Below are 16,097 nucleotides of genomic sequence, written 5' to 3' on the forward strand. Positions count from 1 at the left end.
CTCCCAGATAATTTATAAGGGTCCGCTTTGTGTCACTGCCTTTGTGCCAGTCAAACTCATAGCTGCTACTAATATCTCTCTTGATGTAAAGCACCTCACTTCTAACATACAGCATGTTTCTTGAGACCATAAATTCAGTATTTTCCCTTCACCAGCTCTAATCTGCATAGAGAAACATTTCCAGGCTACAACTTGTCCTATCCAAAGCAAATGACTTTTTCACATTTCCAAATAGAGTCTTATGCAAATATAGCCTTAGTACCAGTTAAATCTACCTTTCAAAGATTTGGCCTTTCATTTTTTACTTTTTCAGTTCATCAGTGTTAAGCCAGCTAAGTAATTTTCAGCAGCTTTTTCCCCATCAAATCTGAAATAACAGAATTCAATAACAGATTGAAATAACAGAATGCCCCGTCACGAGCAACCAAGAATGATCCTGGCTGTGCAAGGAACAGTGGTAGGGCAAGAGGCTGGCTGCAGGAAAAAAACTTCTGATAGATTTTTTTTTTTTTAATACTCTTCCCTTGTTTCTGCTTTATCGCAAAGCAGTAATGGCTTTCAAACTGAAATCAACATCACAATCACCCAGAGGACTTGCTAAAATACCGGTGACTGGGTCCCACTCTCTCAGAGTTTCAGATTCCTACAGGTCTGGGATAAAGCTGAGAATTGGTATTGCTAACAAATTCTCAAATAATGCTGAAATTACTGGTCCCAAAACTATACTTTGAGAAGCACTGTCATGAGACAACCTAATTTGGAGACTTATAAATGATCGCTTACATAAAGAAATTTAGCAGACTGCCCTCATAGTCCAGTGGCTAAGAATATGCCATGCCTTGCAGGGGATGCAGGTTCAATCCCTGGTTGGGGAACTAAGATCCCACGTGCCGCGAAGCAGCTAAGCTCATGTACCCTAACTCCTGAGCCCACGTGCTCTAGAGCTCACACGCCACAGCTAAGACCAGTCGCAGCCAAACAAACAAACAAAGAAATTAAAATTCTCCTAAACACTCAACAATTCCTTGGAACATTATTTTGATAAAGCCAGGTCACATGACTACACAACAGTCAGGCAGCTGTTGTCCAGTGGCTAAGTTGTATCCGACTTTTTGTGACCTCATGGACACCAGGTTTCCCTATCCTGGAACAATGTTTATTTTTTCATGTGAATATCTAAGTTAATCAGCATTATTTATGGAAAAGATTGACTTTTTCTCATTGCATTCAATGGCAATCTTGTCATAATCAGTTGTTTCACAAATGAATCTTTTTTGGATTTCGTCATTTAATTCCATGATTGTTGTTGTTCAGTCGCTCAGTCATGTCCAGCTCTTTGCAGCACCATGGACTGCAGCACACCAGGCTTCCCTGTCCATCACCATCTCCTGGAGCTTGCTCAAACTCATGTCCATTGAGTTGGTGATGCCGTCCAACCATCTCATCCTCTGTCATCCTCTTCTCCTCCTGCCCTCAATCTTCCCCAGCACTGGGGTCTTTTCTAATGAATCGGCTCTTTGTATCAACCAGCCAAAGGATTGGAGCTTCAGCTTCCGCATCAGTCCTTCCAATGAATGTTCAGAGTTGATTTCCTTTAGGATTTGCTGGTTTGATCTCCTTACTATCCAAAGGACTCTCCACATTCTTCTCAAGCACCAAATTCAAAAGCATCAATTCTTCAGCACTCAGCCTTCTTAATGGTCCAGCTCTCCCATCCATAAACGACTACTGGAAAAACCAGTACAGGCAGCTGTAGAGGATATTTTTTAAATGCTTCATTTTCTCAGGTCTGTCCCCCTCCAAGAAATATAGCCATACTCGATGACATGAATTCCATCATTTTTAGTTGAAGTGAACTTTGACTGACCTGTATATTTATGCATTCCAAAGGCCCTCTCCCAAATCCAAGACTCCTATTTGGCCACTTAAGCAGATGCCATGATGAATTCAAGCTAGATAGTGCTCGTTTTGTTAAACAGACGGCACTCAAGAAGCCCGGGAATAACATTGCAGATAAGTAATGCTGCAATTTTGCATCTGTTCCATGGTCCCATTAATTTCCTTAACTAGGGAGCTGAGCAGAACAAACAAGTTGGCTGGCCCCCTTTCATGTCTTTCATTAATAGTGGTAAACCTTCTGTTGTGATATAGAAGCTGTTTATAATATCATTAACATCTGTTTAGGCTCTCTTGGCAACTTCCTGGTGATCCACATTCTTCCTTCTCAGAAAGTTTCTGTTCTGGTTCAACACTCCAGTTGCTCCTTTCTTAGCTGGAACAGCCTCAAGGAGAGAGTATCTTGGAGGGTTTCCACCTCCAAAATGGTCTGAGCGTAAATGGCAGTTATCACCCTCTTCGCAAGCTGCAGGGCTGTACAGCTGCCAGTTGGGCTGCTGCCCGAGAAGGCAGATGGATTTGGAAGTGCAGCCTGCAGCTAACTCCAGAAGCTCAGGCTTTATTCTCACTCTTTGAATGAGCTTGATTGCGTTTGCATCACCTTGGAGAAGGAAACTAGACCTTAGAGCAGCCAGAAGGGTGACTCACAAGGCTAGGAACCTGTAACTGCCTGCTAACAGGTATTTGTCCTTTTGCTCATTTGTTCAGGCACTTACTGAAGTCTCTGTGATGCTAAGCATAGTTCTAGGCTGTGGGCATGTGAAGACGAAAAATACTTTCCACATGCTAGTGTATATGTCAGTCCTAATCTCCCAACTCAGCCCATCCTTCTTTCCCCTGCTGTGTCCATATGTCTGTTCTCTACATCTGTGTCGTTATTCCTGTCCTGCATGTGAGTCCATCTGTAGTAGTTCTCTAGATCCAGCATGTATATGTTAACATATGATACTTATTCTTCTCTTTCAGCTTTCCTTCACTCTGTATGACAGACTCTGGGTCCATCCACGTCTCTACAAGTGACCCAATTTCTTTCCTTTTTATGGCTAAGTAATATTCCATCACATATATGTACCATATCTTCTTTATCCATTCGACTGTCAGTGAACATTTAGGTTGCTTCCATGTCCTTGCTATTACACTGCTGCTGCTGCTGCTGCTGCTGCTGCTGCTGCTAAGTGGCTTCAGTCGTGTCCGGCTCTGGGCCACCCCATAGACGGCAGCCCACCAGGCTCTGCCGTCCCTGGGATTCTCCAGGCAAGAACACTGGAGTGGGTTGCCATTTCCTTCTCCAATGCATGAAAGTAAAAAGTGAAAGTGAAGTCGCTCAGTCGTGTCTGACTCTTAGCGACCCCATGGACTGCAGCCTACCAGGCTCCTCCATCCATGGGAGTTTCCAGGCAAGAGTACTGGAGCGTGCTATTACACTACCATGTGTAAAATAGATGGCTAGTGGGAACCTGCTGTACAGCACAGATAGCTCAGCTCAGTGCTCTGTGAGGACCTAGACGGGTGGGGAGGTGAGGGTGGGAGGGAAGCACAAGAGAGAGGGGCTACATGTGTACATATAGCTGATCCACTTCATTGTACAGCAGAAACTAACAACATTGTAAAACAATTGTATTCCAGTAAAAAAAAGAAAACATGAATTTTCAAGGTGATCCTATTCTGATAAAGGAGACATGTAGAGAGAGAATTAAAATACAGAGTGGAAAGCATATACTAGACCATGAATTCCCAATGGGGGCAAAAATTGGTTCTCATGTAGAAAGGAAAAGAATCTGAACAAAAAAGATATATATGTATGTATAACTGAATCACTTTGCTATACACCTGAAACTAACATAACATTGTAAATGAGCTATACTCGATTTTTAAAAAATTGGTTTTCAGGGAGCAAAGAATCTTAAATATTACATTACAATGGTGTGTGAGCCTCCAAAGCTCAACCTGACCAAACCTTATTCCTTTCTGTTTAATTTCGTTAATTAGGAAGAATTTAAATTCAATTTTTCTTCTCAGTGGGAAGAGAGGAGGCAAAAGAATTTTATAAAGAAGTATGGGAACACTGCAAGAATACTTAAGAGCTGTAGGATCTCATGGAAAAGGTCTCTAGTCTCAGCTAAGGAGCCTGGAAGGTTTGCAGAAAGATAAGACAGCTAAGCCATGTTATAATGCCATTTGCAGCAACACGGGATGGACCTAGAGATAGTCATACTGAGTGAAGTGAGTCAGGAAAGGAAAAATATCATATGACACCGCTTATATGTGCAATCTAAAAAGAGATGATACAAATGAACTTACAAAACAAAGAGACTCACGGACTTAAGAGAACTAACTTATGGTTGCTGGGGGTTGGGGGGGTGGAAAGAAAGGAAAATTGAGGAGTTTGGAATGGACATGTACACACTGCTATGTTTAAAATGGATAGCCAACAAGGACCTACTGTATAGCACATGGAACTCTGTTCAATGTTTGTGGCTGCCTGGATGGGAGGGAAATTTGGGGGAGAATAGATACATGTATCGGAGAAGGCAATGGCACCCCACTCCAGTACTCTTGCCTGGAAAATCCCATGGATGGAGGACCCTGGTAGGCTGCAGTCCATGGGGTTGCTAAGAGTCAGACACGACTGAGCGACTTCACTTTCACTTTTCACTTTCATGCATTGGAGAAGGAAATGGCAACCCACTCCAGTGTTCTTGCCTGGAGAATCCCAGGGATGGAGCCTGGTGGGCTGCCATCTATTGGGGTCGCACAGAGTCAGACATGACTGAAGTGACTTAGCAGCAGCAGCAGCAGCAGTAGCAGATACATGTATATGTATGGTTGAGTCCCTTTGTTGTTCGCCTGAAACTGTCATAACATTGTTATCAGCTATACCCCAATACAAAATAAAAAGCCTAAAAATTTTTAGAAAGTGAGAATAAAGTTCTCCAGAGGAAGGAAGATGTTTGTGCCCAGGGAGTAACAGGTGCAAGGTTAAAGATGCAAGACAGGTGCTTTTCAAAGGGACCATTGGGGAGAGAATTAGATTGGATTGGAATGGGAAAGGATGGCAGAAGACATAGAGGCTTCAGCCCTGTTCATGCCAAGAGGTTGCATTTTATTCTTCAGTAATCGGGGAACTAATGGAAAGCTTTAAGGAAGAGAGCCACATGTTTAGATTTATTGCTTTCAGAATATCCTGAGAAGGAAAAAGAAAGAATTCAGTGTTGACAGGGCTGGTGAAATAGATGTGGCAGAGAAGGACAAAGAGTAGGAAAAGAATTTAGGGAGAAACCATTGCCGGCAGCAACTGGGCAGAGCTGAGATGGGGCCTCCTCAAGAGCACGTGGCTCCCTGCTTGGTGGGCAGCTGGCTCATAGGGTCTGGTTGTTGTTTAGTTACTAGGTTGTGTCTGACTCTTTGTGACCCTAGGGACTGTAGTCCACCAGGTTCCTCTGTCCACAGGATTTTCCAGGCAAGAATACTGGAGTTTTGTCATTTCCTTCTCCAGGAGATCTTCCTTACCCAGGGATCGAACAAGTGTCTCCTACATTGGCAGGCAGATTCTTTACCGTTGTGCCACCAAAACCTTAACTGGATGGGCCTGGATGGGAGGGGAGTTTCGGGGAGAATGGATACATGTATATGTATGGCTGAGTCCAATTTGTTGTCCATCTGAAACTATCACAACATTGTTAATCAGCTATAATTCAATATAAAATAAAATTTTAAAAATAAATTAAAAATTAATATGAAAATATATTTTAAAAATAAAGACTGTGTAATGAACCATCTACATCACCTAGCATTAATAGCTATTAACTTAGAATCAATCTTGCTTTAGATCTACTCCCACCCTAATTTCCTCATCCCACCCATACACTGAATTATTTTGAAGAAATTTTAGACATCATATCAATGAATGTTGCAAATATCATTAATGTATCCCTAAACAATACTCTTATAAAAGACTTCTAAAATTCAAAACTAAATATCATCACAATAGCAATAATTTTTCAGTTTAGTCGCTCAGTCATGTCCCACTCTTTGTGACCCCATGGACTGCAGCATGCCAGGCTTCCCTGTCCATCACCAACTCCCGGAGTTTACTCAAACTCATGTCTATTGCATCAGTGATGCCACCCAACCATCTCATCCTCTGTCGTCCCCTTCTCCTCCTGCCTTCAATCTTTCCCAGCATCGAGGTCTTTTCCAATGAGTCAATTCTTCACATCAGGTGGCCAAAGTATTGGAGTTTCGGCTTCAACATCAGTCCTTCCAAAGAATATTCAGGACTGATTTCCTTTAGGATTGACTGGGTTGGATCTCCATTTAGTCCAAGGGACCCTCAAGAGTCTTCTCCAACACCACAGTTCAAAAGCATCAATTCTTCGGTGCTCAGCTTTCTTTATAGTTCAACTCTCACGTCCATACATGACTACTGGAAAAACCATAGATTTGACTAGCCAGACCTTTGTCAGCAAAGGAATGTGTTAGCTTTTTAATATGCTGTCTAAGTTGATCACAGCTTTTCTTCCAAGGAGCAAGCATCTTTGAATTTCATGGCTGCAGTCACCATCTGCAGTGATTGTGGAGCCCCCCAAAATAAAAGTCTCTCACTGTTTCCATTGTTTCCCCATCTATTTGCCATGAAGTGATGGGACTGGATGCCATGATCTTAGTTTTTTTAACATTGAGTTTTAAGCCAGCTTTTTCACTCTCCTCTTTCACCTTCATCAAGAGGCTTCATCAAAAGGCTCTTGAGTTCTTCGCTTTCTGCTGTGAGTGTGGTATCATCCAGCCCAGCATTTCGTATGGTGTACTCTGCATATACATTAAATAAGCAGGGTGACAATATATGTACTCCTTTCCCGATTTGGAGCCAGTCTTTACTCAATGTTCCTGTCTCCCTGGTTTTCATATACATGGATAGATAAGTTTTTCTAAAAACAGTTGCTCTGAATTAGAATCCAAAAAGATGTATTTATTGCTTTTGGTTGTAATGTTTCTTAAATCTTTCCTTTCAAGTTTTTGTTTCGAAGAATTTATTTGTTGAATAAATCAGAAATCAGCTACATTCTTGACATTGTCTAAATATAGCATCACATCTTCATTAATATACTGCCATTTTTTTGACTTTCATCTCATCACTATTTAAACTCATTGAGTACCCTAACAAGTGCCTTTTGTTATTGAAACACCTCAGCTGCCTGATTAAAAGTGTCCCCCTACAGAAAGTGGCCTGAAACTGTCCTAAACACGTTTACTCCTTTCCTGGTGTTATTTTGTCATCTTAGTGATACAAGTTGCAAAACTGTCCGGAAATAACACAGGGCACTGGCTGTTATGCGCGTTCAGATAACTGGGTTACCTGAAGAACAAGTTAACTGGAGTTGGTTTCTCCCCACTCTCCTAGAGAGTGGGACTGCACCCAGCTCAGCTTCCTACAGGCCAGCGGTTGGTTTCATCCGGACTGAAGTTTCAGTGGAAACTTCCCACAGTTTTCTGGGCTCTGGGCAGCTGGGTTCCATGTACTTGGTAACCGGCATTTCCCACAACTCCCGTAAAGAGCTGATGGCCAGATCCAGAATGCTTGGTGCCCATTGACATGCCAGTGTTCATGATTGCCCTATAAGGAAGAAGGGCAATAAAACGGCCAGGTCTTCCCACTGGCAGGCACATCAGAGTGCCTCCTCGGTAACTAACATTTACTGTACCAAGGTTTACTAATCAATGCCGAATATAGTTGTTGGCAGAGACTGCAAAGTACGTGTACTCTTCCAGTAGTACCCTAATCGTTTATGTAAAACCCAGCTCTGATGGGAATGATATGTCACAGTGTAGAAAAAGTTAGACTTGTGACTCTGCCTCTGTTTTTGGTTACTCTGTATCCTGGTATTTCTCTCAGCAGCTGCTTGGCAGGCCAGCACCAAGCCTACTGACCACAAGTAAAATAGAACCCTGGTAAACCACCAAATAGAGCTGTTGAAGGCTTGATGTGGAGGATTCTCAGCTGCCAGTATAAATTTGAGTCTAATGTTGAAGATGTTTATACCCTAGATGTTGGTGTAAGCATTGCAGTGTGGGAGATGGTTTTTATTCTCTATGTATAGAGCTTCTTCTGAGTAGATGGAGCAGTGAGGAAGTAGAGGTGATGGGTACATCCCCAAACTCCTAAACGCCAGAGGTGAAGAAAGTGCTGGCTGGAGAGTATACATCGCTTCCTACATTTCTCTACAGACCTTTCTATTTTATATTCATTGTAATTCTTCACTGCACACACAGATAATTGAATTGTTAATTCAAGCTTTTCTATTCCTCCAATTTTAGGGCCTCATATCATAAATGAACAGCTGCTCATTGCAGAAATGTGACTGTGTTAATGCTTCACTGGGATACAGCCTGACTATAAAAGCTGACTATTTTGTTAAAGTATCTACTGAACCATTTCACTGTATCCTTTGGTACAGCAATGAACAACTCCTTAACCATTCACAGCTCCCAGGCCCAAGGAATAAAACAAGATATACCCAGAATGTCTTGTTTCAGCATGTCATCAGCAAATAAAACCCTCTGAATTTTGAGACTTCGTATTTGCAACCTTGACATTGTCAAAATACCCAACCATGTTGAAGGTGTCCCATGATATCTTTCAAGCCAAGGCTTTAAGCAGACCATACTCACAAATATTTTCCTTCATACTAACATTAAATGGTAAAAATTAGGTCACTACAGTGTGGCAACATGGTATATACTACTGAAATGTTATTTACATGACTCCTAGTCTCAGGAACAGAGGGGAGAAAAATCATTCAAACCTGTGTTTTGGGAAAAGAATCTAAAAAAGAGTGGATATATGTTTAACTGAATCACTGCTGTACAACTGAGACAAACACAACATTGCAAATCAGCTACAACAAACAATTTTTTAAAAACCCTCTGAATATCTGTGTATTTGTGAATAAGATTCACATTTTAAGACACAATCAATGAAACGATAGATAAGGGGCTGCAGATTTCCAAGCCCCACTTAACCATGCATATATTCAACTTTGCTGTAACCATGAGTAAAATCAACTTTTCTCTATTGAGAGTTAGCTTGCTTGTAAAGCCTGAAAACAGGAATTGCATGGCCCAATCTCTTTGTTTACTGCATGATTCTTTCCACCCTTATTGCCTCCTTAACCATGTGTTCAGCCCCCAGATATTTATGACACACTCACAAAACACTAGGCAAGCACTGTGCAAGGCAGGAACACCATATTAAAAGGCCTGCAGTGCCAGCTGGGTAGCTCCCTCACAGGTTTAAAACATAAGTCATTAGGCAGAGAACCCCTTCCTTGATACGTGACAGCAACACCCCTATTTTAGAATGTTACAGCCAACTAAGGAAATGCTACTTCCCAAAATAATTATTTTCTGAGACATAATGCTTTAATGATGATGTTTTGAATTTCTTATTTCATGTATGAAGATATGTGTCTTTTTACTCTGCTTCTTCCAAAGAAACCAATTATGATTCATTGGCATTTATTGCAGATGAACAAGAAAGTTCCGGAGCAATTATTTATACCGTGGAGCTGAAGCGCTACGGGGGGCCTCTTGGCATCACAATTTCAGGAACTGAAGAGCCGTTTGATCCTATAATCATTTCAAGCCTCACTAAAGGGGGATTAGCTGAAAGGTACCGCTTGAATCAACTGCTACAAGTACCTGTGTCTGAAATGGGTTTCCTTCCTCACAGCCGCGTAAAAACATGCTTCCCTCTCCTGCTTGTTTATCTGTTGACTTTTTAAAATCGGCACAAAGGATTGATTTTAGAGCTTGAGAACTCTCAGGCAGAGCTCTGACTTGAAGGGCATCTTATAAGCAGTAAAAAGTGTCCTGGGCTTAGCCTTGATATTAGTCTCCAGAAACATATAAACTGACCACAATCGACTAGAGGTAAATTTATCCTGTGTCCATTTTGAGAGGAGGAGACTAAAGTGCAAGGAGGTTAAAAGGCTTGTCTGATTCAATTCAGCAAATGTTTTCAGAGCCTCTGTTACCTGACAGGGACTTGGCTTAGCTGCGGAGAGAATGACTGACATAAGCTTGGTCTTCAAAGATTTCAGACCACAGTGTAGGGACCTAATAACATCTTGAAATTCGGAATGCACATTTGTCCCTTTGGCAGTTTGTTTCTGTTTGCATGCATCCCACCACCACCTATCACACTTATTGCTTCCCAGGACAATGTTGTGGGACATATTTCAAACCCCATAACCAGATCTATCCTCCAGTAACCTAGCTCAGGTGCACACATACGTTGCTCATGCTGACACTTGAAGACAATGGTTTGCAAAATAGAGATGCAGCATCACAGAATTTTGGAGCTGCAAGGCACCTTAGAAAATCAGCTCATCCGGCATCCTCATCTGGTAGGTGAGGGCACTGAGGCAGCTCCAAAAGGGTGGTCTGATGAAAGTTTGCATTCTGATGTTGACAGAGACACCTATGACATGGTACCCTCCAGCCATCCCCCCGGGCTAGGTTTCATCCGTTAAGAGAGCCAAGAGGGAATGATTAATATTGATCTGGTTCAGCAACCTCCTAGTCAAGTGTTCTATGGTTCACAGTATGGCTCTTCCATAAACTGGAGATTTTTTTTAGTTGCCAACCAGGAATTGAACCCAGCCCACAGCAATGGAAGCGTGAGTCCTACCATTGGACTGCCAGGGAACTCCCTGGAGACTATGAAAGAATGAATTGAATTTTTTTTTTTTTTTCAGGAAAAAAAATATTTCTCAAGAGTAGATGCATCAATACACTCGTTAGGCAGCCCCTTATAATCTGTGTGACCCAGTGTCACCAACGATGCCCACCACCCCCAGAGCAGGCTGGGGTCAGATCACTCAGGCACGAGCAGCCTGTGAGTTGGCTTCCTTCACTCATGTGTTTAAAATGAACCAGCACCACAGAGGCTAGCACATGGGATTCCCACTCTATGTCCTTCAGCCCAGGTCGAGAGATCTTTAAACCTTTCCTAGGGGGACTTTCCTGGTAGTCCAGTGGTTAAGACTTCAAGCTCCACCTGCAAGGGACGTGGGTTTGATCCCTGATTGGGGAACTAGGATCCCACATGCCGCATGGTGGCCAAAAAATAAAATTAAACCTTTCCTAAGTTTGACTGCTGTGAGTCTGTTCCTTCCCTATCTGTGCTTCCAAACAAAGATAGATATGGTGAACATCAGAATTATAACTTCCAGTCTGCTAGTTCAGAATTGGGTGAGGATGGGAAGAGAAGGGAAAACATTAAAGGTTTCTCTGATCAGTAAATTAATTTTATTTTTCCACATTTCAAGCAGAACGTTAATCCCTTTACATGTGTTTTCCAATTTAGTCCTCAGAGATTCCCTGTGAGATGATTTTCTCCATTGTAGTGATGAGGAAACTGACACCTAGACAGGTAAAAATTAAGTGCCCAAGTCACACGGCTGGTAGGTGACAGAGTTGGCATCAAACAGATTGATTCCTGGGACCTCTATGGCAGTTCAGTGGTTAGGACTCTGCACTTCCACTACTGGGAGCACAGTTTCGATCCCTGCAACCTGGGATCTAAGATCCTGCAAGCCACGTGACGTGGCCACAAAAAGAAAAAAATGTATTGATTCCTGAGTTCAACCTTTTCAATCCTTGGAATCACCACCACAGTCTTTTGTCTAAGCCTTGCTTCCAGTAAGCTGGGATACTGATTGTGTTCAATCATTTCTAAGTCTGTAGAAAGAAGGACTGCTCTGTGCTAAACATCACTATGTTGATTGACCAATATTGTTTGTTTCCTTGGGATTTTGCAGAGTGTTATCAGCTAACTCCACTTTCTTGGAATTTAAAAAGCACACACGTCCTTTTTAAAAACTAATTAAAACTTTTTTTTATTTTATTTGAAACTGAAAAGTAATTCACAAGGGAAGGCAGTCATCTTATAACATTGCCCAGGAGACAGCAAGGAGTGACTTCGAGAGACCCTTGCCTAGTCTTTATTGTTGTGAATATATGAAGTATGTCAGGGAATTTACATTCAGGGATTATTTCTACCTTTCCTATTATTATTTGTGTTTCAGAACTGGTGCGATCCACATAGGAGACCGAATCCTAGCCATCAACAGCAGCAGCTTAAAAGGGAAACCTCTGAGTGAAGCCATCCATTTGTTACAGATGGCAGGAGAGACTGTCACCTTGAAAATTAAGAAGCAGACAGATGGTGAGTGGATCAAGAGCCACAATTAAGGATTTCCAGTGCATTTCCTTCCCTAAAAGCATGTGCAAATATCTACGTGTATATTTCTGGGGAAATGACTCTTCAGCCAGGGGGTGTTGGCATATCTTTGTATTTATATTTACTCTGATACTTAAGCTCTTTTCCTTAAAGCCCAATCAGCATCAAGTCCCAAGAAATTCCCTGTTGCCAGCCACTTGAGTGACCTGGGAGATGTGGAGGACCCATCTCCAGCACAGAAGCCAAGCAAACTCAGCGACACATACCCCTCCACTGTGCCCAGCGTGGACAGTGCTGTGGATTCATGGGATGGCTCTGGAATAGAAAGCAGCTATGGGAATCAAGGTATGTTCTAGCTTCGGGGAACCGGAGATTTATCATTGGTGAAGCTCATGTTTCTCAAAGATCCACCTTTTGTTCCATGAGAAGAATATTTTACTTGTGTTTGCTGCTGCTGCTGCTGCTAAGTCGCTTCAGTCGTGTCCGACTCTATGCGACCCCATGGACGGCAGCCCACCAGGCTCCCCCGTCCCTGGGATTCTCCAGGAAAGAACACTGGAGTGGGTTGCCATTTCCTTCTCCAATGCATGAAAGTGGACAGTGAAAGTGAAGTCGCTCAGTCATGTCCGACTCTTCGCGACCCCATGGACTGCGGCCCACCAGGCTCCTCCATCCATGGGATTTTCCAGGCAACAGTACTGGAGTGGGGTACCATTGCCTTCTCCCTGTGTCTACATGAATGCAAACATAGCAAACACATTGAATATTGTGGCCTTGAATTTCCTCCTCTTTAATGCTATGAACATTTAACAGTTATGAACATCTATTCAATACTAGGAGACCCCCGTTAGATCTACTGCTGTCCAAGTGTTCGATCCAGGGCTTGTTCTTCAAGCATAGATTAATATGAGGCAAACCACATGATACGTTGGGTCAATGAAGACCAGCTGCATTGTCTTACTTTTTCAGCAACCTCTGCACAAAGGTGGAATAGAGAATGCTGGAGGCATGCAAGGAGATGAGCCAAAGATTTGTGACCCCATTTATTCCTGCCTCTTCCTGACTTTTCATAGCAACTTGTAGGGGTTTCCTCCAATACTCATCCTTAGAGTTTTCTATACTGTTAATCATAGTATGAAAAGTGAAAGTTGCTCAGTCGTGTCCAACTCTTTGCAACCCCATGGGCTATACAGTCCATGGGATTCTCCAGGCCAGAATACTGGAGTGGGTAGCCATTTCCTTCTCAAGGGGAATCTTCCCAACCCAGGGAATTAACCCAGGTCTCCTGCATTGCAGGCAGATTCTTTACCAACTGAGCCACGAGGGAAGCCCTAGTCATAGTATGCAAAAGTATATAGTAGTTTTTCTTCACAAACCTCATCTTCATGTGATGAAGTGTAACCTGTATGAAAAGTTAAACCTTGGTAACAGATTCTGAGTACCAAAAAGTGTTAGACAGAAGACAGAATATAAACACTTATTTAATTTATTTTTTTAATATTTATTTATCTATTTGGCTGTTCCGGGTCTTCGTTATGGCACACAGGATCTGTGGTTGCGGCATATGGGATCTAGTTACCTCACCAGGGGTTGAACCCTCGCTACTTGCGTTGGGAGCACGGAGCCTTAGCCGCTGGACCACCAGGGAAGTCCCTAAAGGCTTCTTTTAAAAATATGCTTCCTTCTCAGTGATGCTTAGCATCCAAAGATAAGTGAGTCAGAAACTCTCTGTATTTATTCTCATCTAAGCTTTGTGTGTGTGTTGTACTAATCATTCAGTTCTGTCCGACTCTTTGTGACCTTACCGTCTCTCTAATGCTCTGTGTAAATTCCAGCCTACGAATCCCTTTTCTGCTCTAGGTTTAAGTCAAAGAATCAAATAGATAAATGGCTTGGAGAACACATGTGTGGATGAGAGAGTTGCTTTGTAAATTCGGTAACTGCTTTTGAGAAGAATCTGTATCCAGTTTGCTCTCTTCCTGGTTCTAGTTTTTTCCTCTCAGCCCACTTCTGCTTATGACACTTTCTATTAAATCCTTTGAAGGGTGGAGAAGAAAGAAAAGAAATGATATTTCAAAGTTGTCAAGTCATTACTTGTTAGAGATGATATTGGAGTTTGGTGGAAAAAGTATTTTGAAGACCCCAAAGAGGATTGGGACTTTCATTTATCTGGCAAGTAATCTATCCAAGTCCAAATACCTTGTGAAAGTTAGCTATGCCACCAAATAACAGATATTATTATTCCCAGTGAGTTCATGAGATCCCAGAGAGCACTCTGGATAAAGGGCCCAACTCAAATTCTGTCAATGTAGACTGAAGTTTATTTATTAATGTGTTTGTTTATTGTTTATTTACTAATGTGGAAACTTTTTATTGCACAAATTTCAGTGAGCTATTGATTATAAGGAGCTCTGCCCCTGAGTGATGTGTGAGAACTTAGCTACTCTATACTTATACACAATAAGATCAGGCCCAGGTTTAGCATGTGGAATGTAAGGCCTTTCCCTCATTTATAAAAGAAGAAGAACCATTTATTATTTATGAGGGATTTTGGAAATTTGAAATCCTAGATGGGGAATAGTAGTCATCATAATAAGAAATTTGGCATTTATAAATTAAAAATCATTACAGGTTTGAGGAGAGAGAACAGAGATATAGAGAAAATGGCAGTTGGAGTAGAACTGACATCTTACAAGATGATGAAAAATTAATAATAATACCTTGTATTTGTAAAACACTTTAGAGTTTATAAAGCACTTTTACGTAACTCATTTCAAGTGATTCTCATAAGGAACATGGAAGCTGAAACCACAGGATTTCGATGTTGGGAGCGATTTTGAAGTCAGCTGGTCTCACACCCGGTACAGCCCTTGATGGCCTGTCCAGCCTGGCTGCCCACCGTCACACGACATGGGCTGCAGTGCCTGCAGCGACAGGTTGCTCCCTAACTGCTAAGGCAGCTCTCCCAGCTCCCCGTAGCAAGAGCTGACGGCTTGCATTCTCACTTGTATTGAGCTGAAATGTGTCAGCATGTAGCTTCGGCCTATTAGTTCTAGTTCTGCCCTCAAGGTCATCCGAACTAAAGCCTCCTCCACTTGACAGCCCCTCAACTGCTCAAAGACAGCCCTCATGCCTCTTTTGAACTTTTCCTTCTCTGAGCAAAATAGCCCCGGTTCCTTTCCCGGTTCCTCACATGACTTACTTTTGAACATCTTTATCATCCTGGGAGCCTCTCTTCTGACGATGTTCAAGTTTAACTCTGTACAAGTGTAGCGCTCAGAAAGGAAAGTCATACTACGGTCTGGCAGGCCAGAGCCACGCAAGTCACTCGTCTGTCACCTTCATCCCTGGAGACTGTAGAACCCATCAGCGCAGTCTACCTCAGCATAAGAATTCTGGTGATCACTTCCTGTCACTCATTTTTTTTTGGCCACCCCTTGTAGCATGTGGGATCTTAGTTCCCTGCCCAGGGATCAAAGCTGTGCCCCCTGCATTGGGAGTGCAGAGTCTTAACCACTGGACCACCAGGGAAGTCCCCTGTCTGTTGCTCATCTTGAGCTTGTTGTTTACCAAGATCTAAAGTCTGTCTTTTTCCCCTTTCCTTGTGATGTTGAGCTTCAACCTGATCTCTCCAGATAGTGCTTGTGAAACTACTTTTTAAAGGAAGGTATAGAAGGTATCACCTTTTCCCCCCGTGATATATCATATTGTGAGATATTCTCTCTCCATCCTGTCTGCGCAGCCTCTCAGCAGACTATATCTCAGGAACACTTTTACCTTCAAGTCTATAATAGTTGTCCCATTACCAATAGGATATTGTACCTCCATCACACACATCTTCCTCCACAGGCCAGGAATTCTTTTCTCTGTGGGCACCTTTCTTATTGGTCTCTGCATCTAGTCCAAAAATGTCAAGCTTGCTGCATGCATTCATTCAGCAAATATGTAATGACTGGCA

General features: G+C 42.3%; 1 protein-coding gene across 10 annotated transcripts in view; it reads left to right on the top strand.

The window, feature by feature from the left end:
* The window catches only part of GRIP1 (glutamate receptor interacting protein 1), a 502,117-nt gene that overhangs the window by 437,522 nt on the left and 48,498 nt on the right, over positions 1-16,097 (top strand). For all 10 annotated transcript variants that reach the window (XM_070789346.1, XM_070789345.1, XM_070789349.1 and 7 more), the window contains 3 exons: positions 9,421-9,565; positions 11,985-12,124; positions 12,293-12,484. In XM_070789346.1, coding sequence (XP_070645447.1) covers positions 9,421-9,565; positions 11,985-12,124; positions 12,293-12,484 — 477 coding nt within the window. The remainder of the gene's footprint in view (positions 1-9,420; positions 9,566-11,984; positions 12,125-12,292; positions 12,485-16,097) is intronic.

This window comes from Bos indicus, chromosome 5, assembly GCF_029378745.1.
Source record: "Bos indicus isolate NIAB-ARS_2022 breed Sahiwal x Tharparkar chromosome 5, NIAB-ARS_B.indTharparkar_mat_pri_1.0, whole genome shotgun sequence".
NCBI lineage: Eukaryota > Metazoa > Chordata > Mammalia > Artiodactyla > Bovidae > Bos > Bos indicus.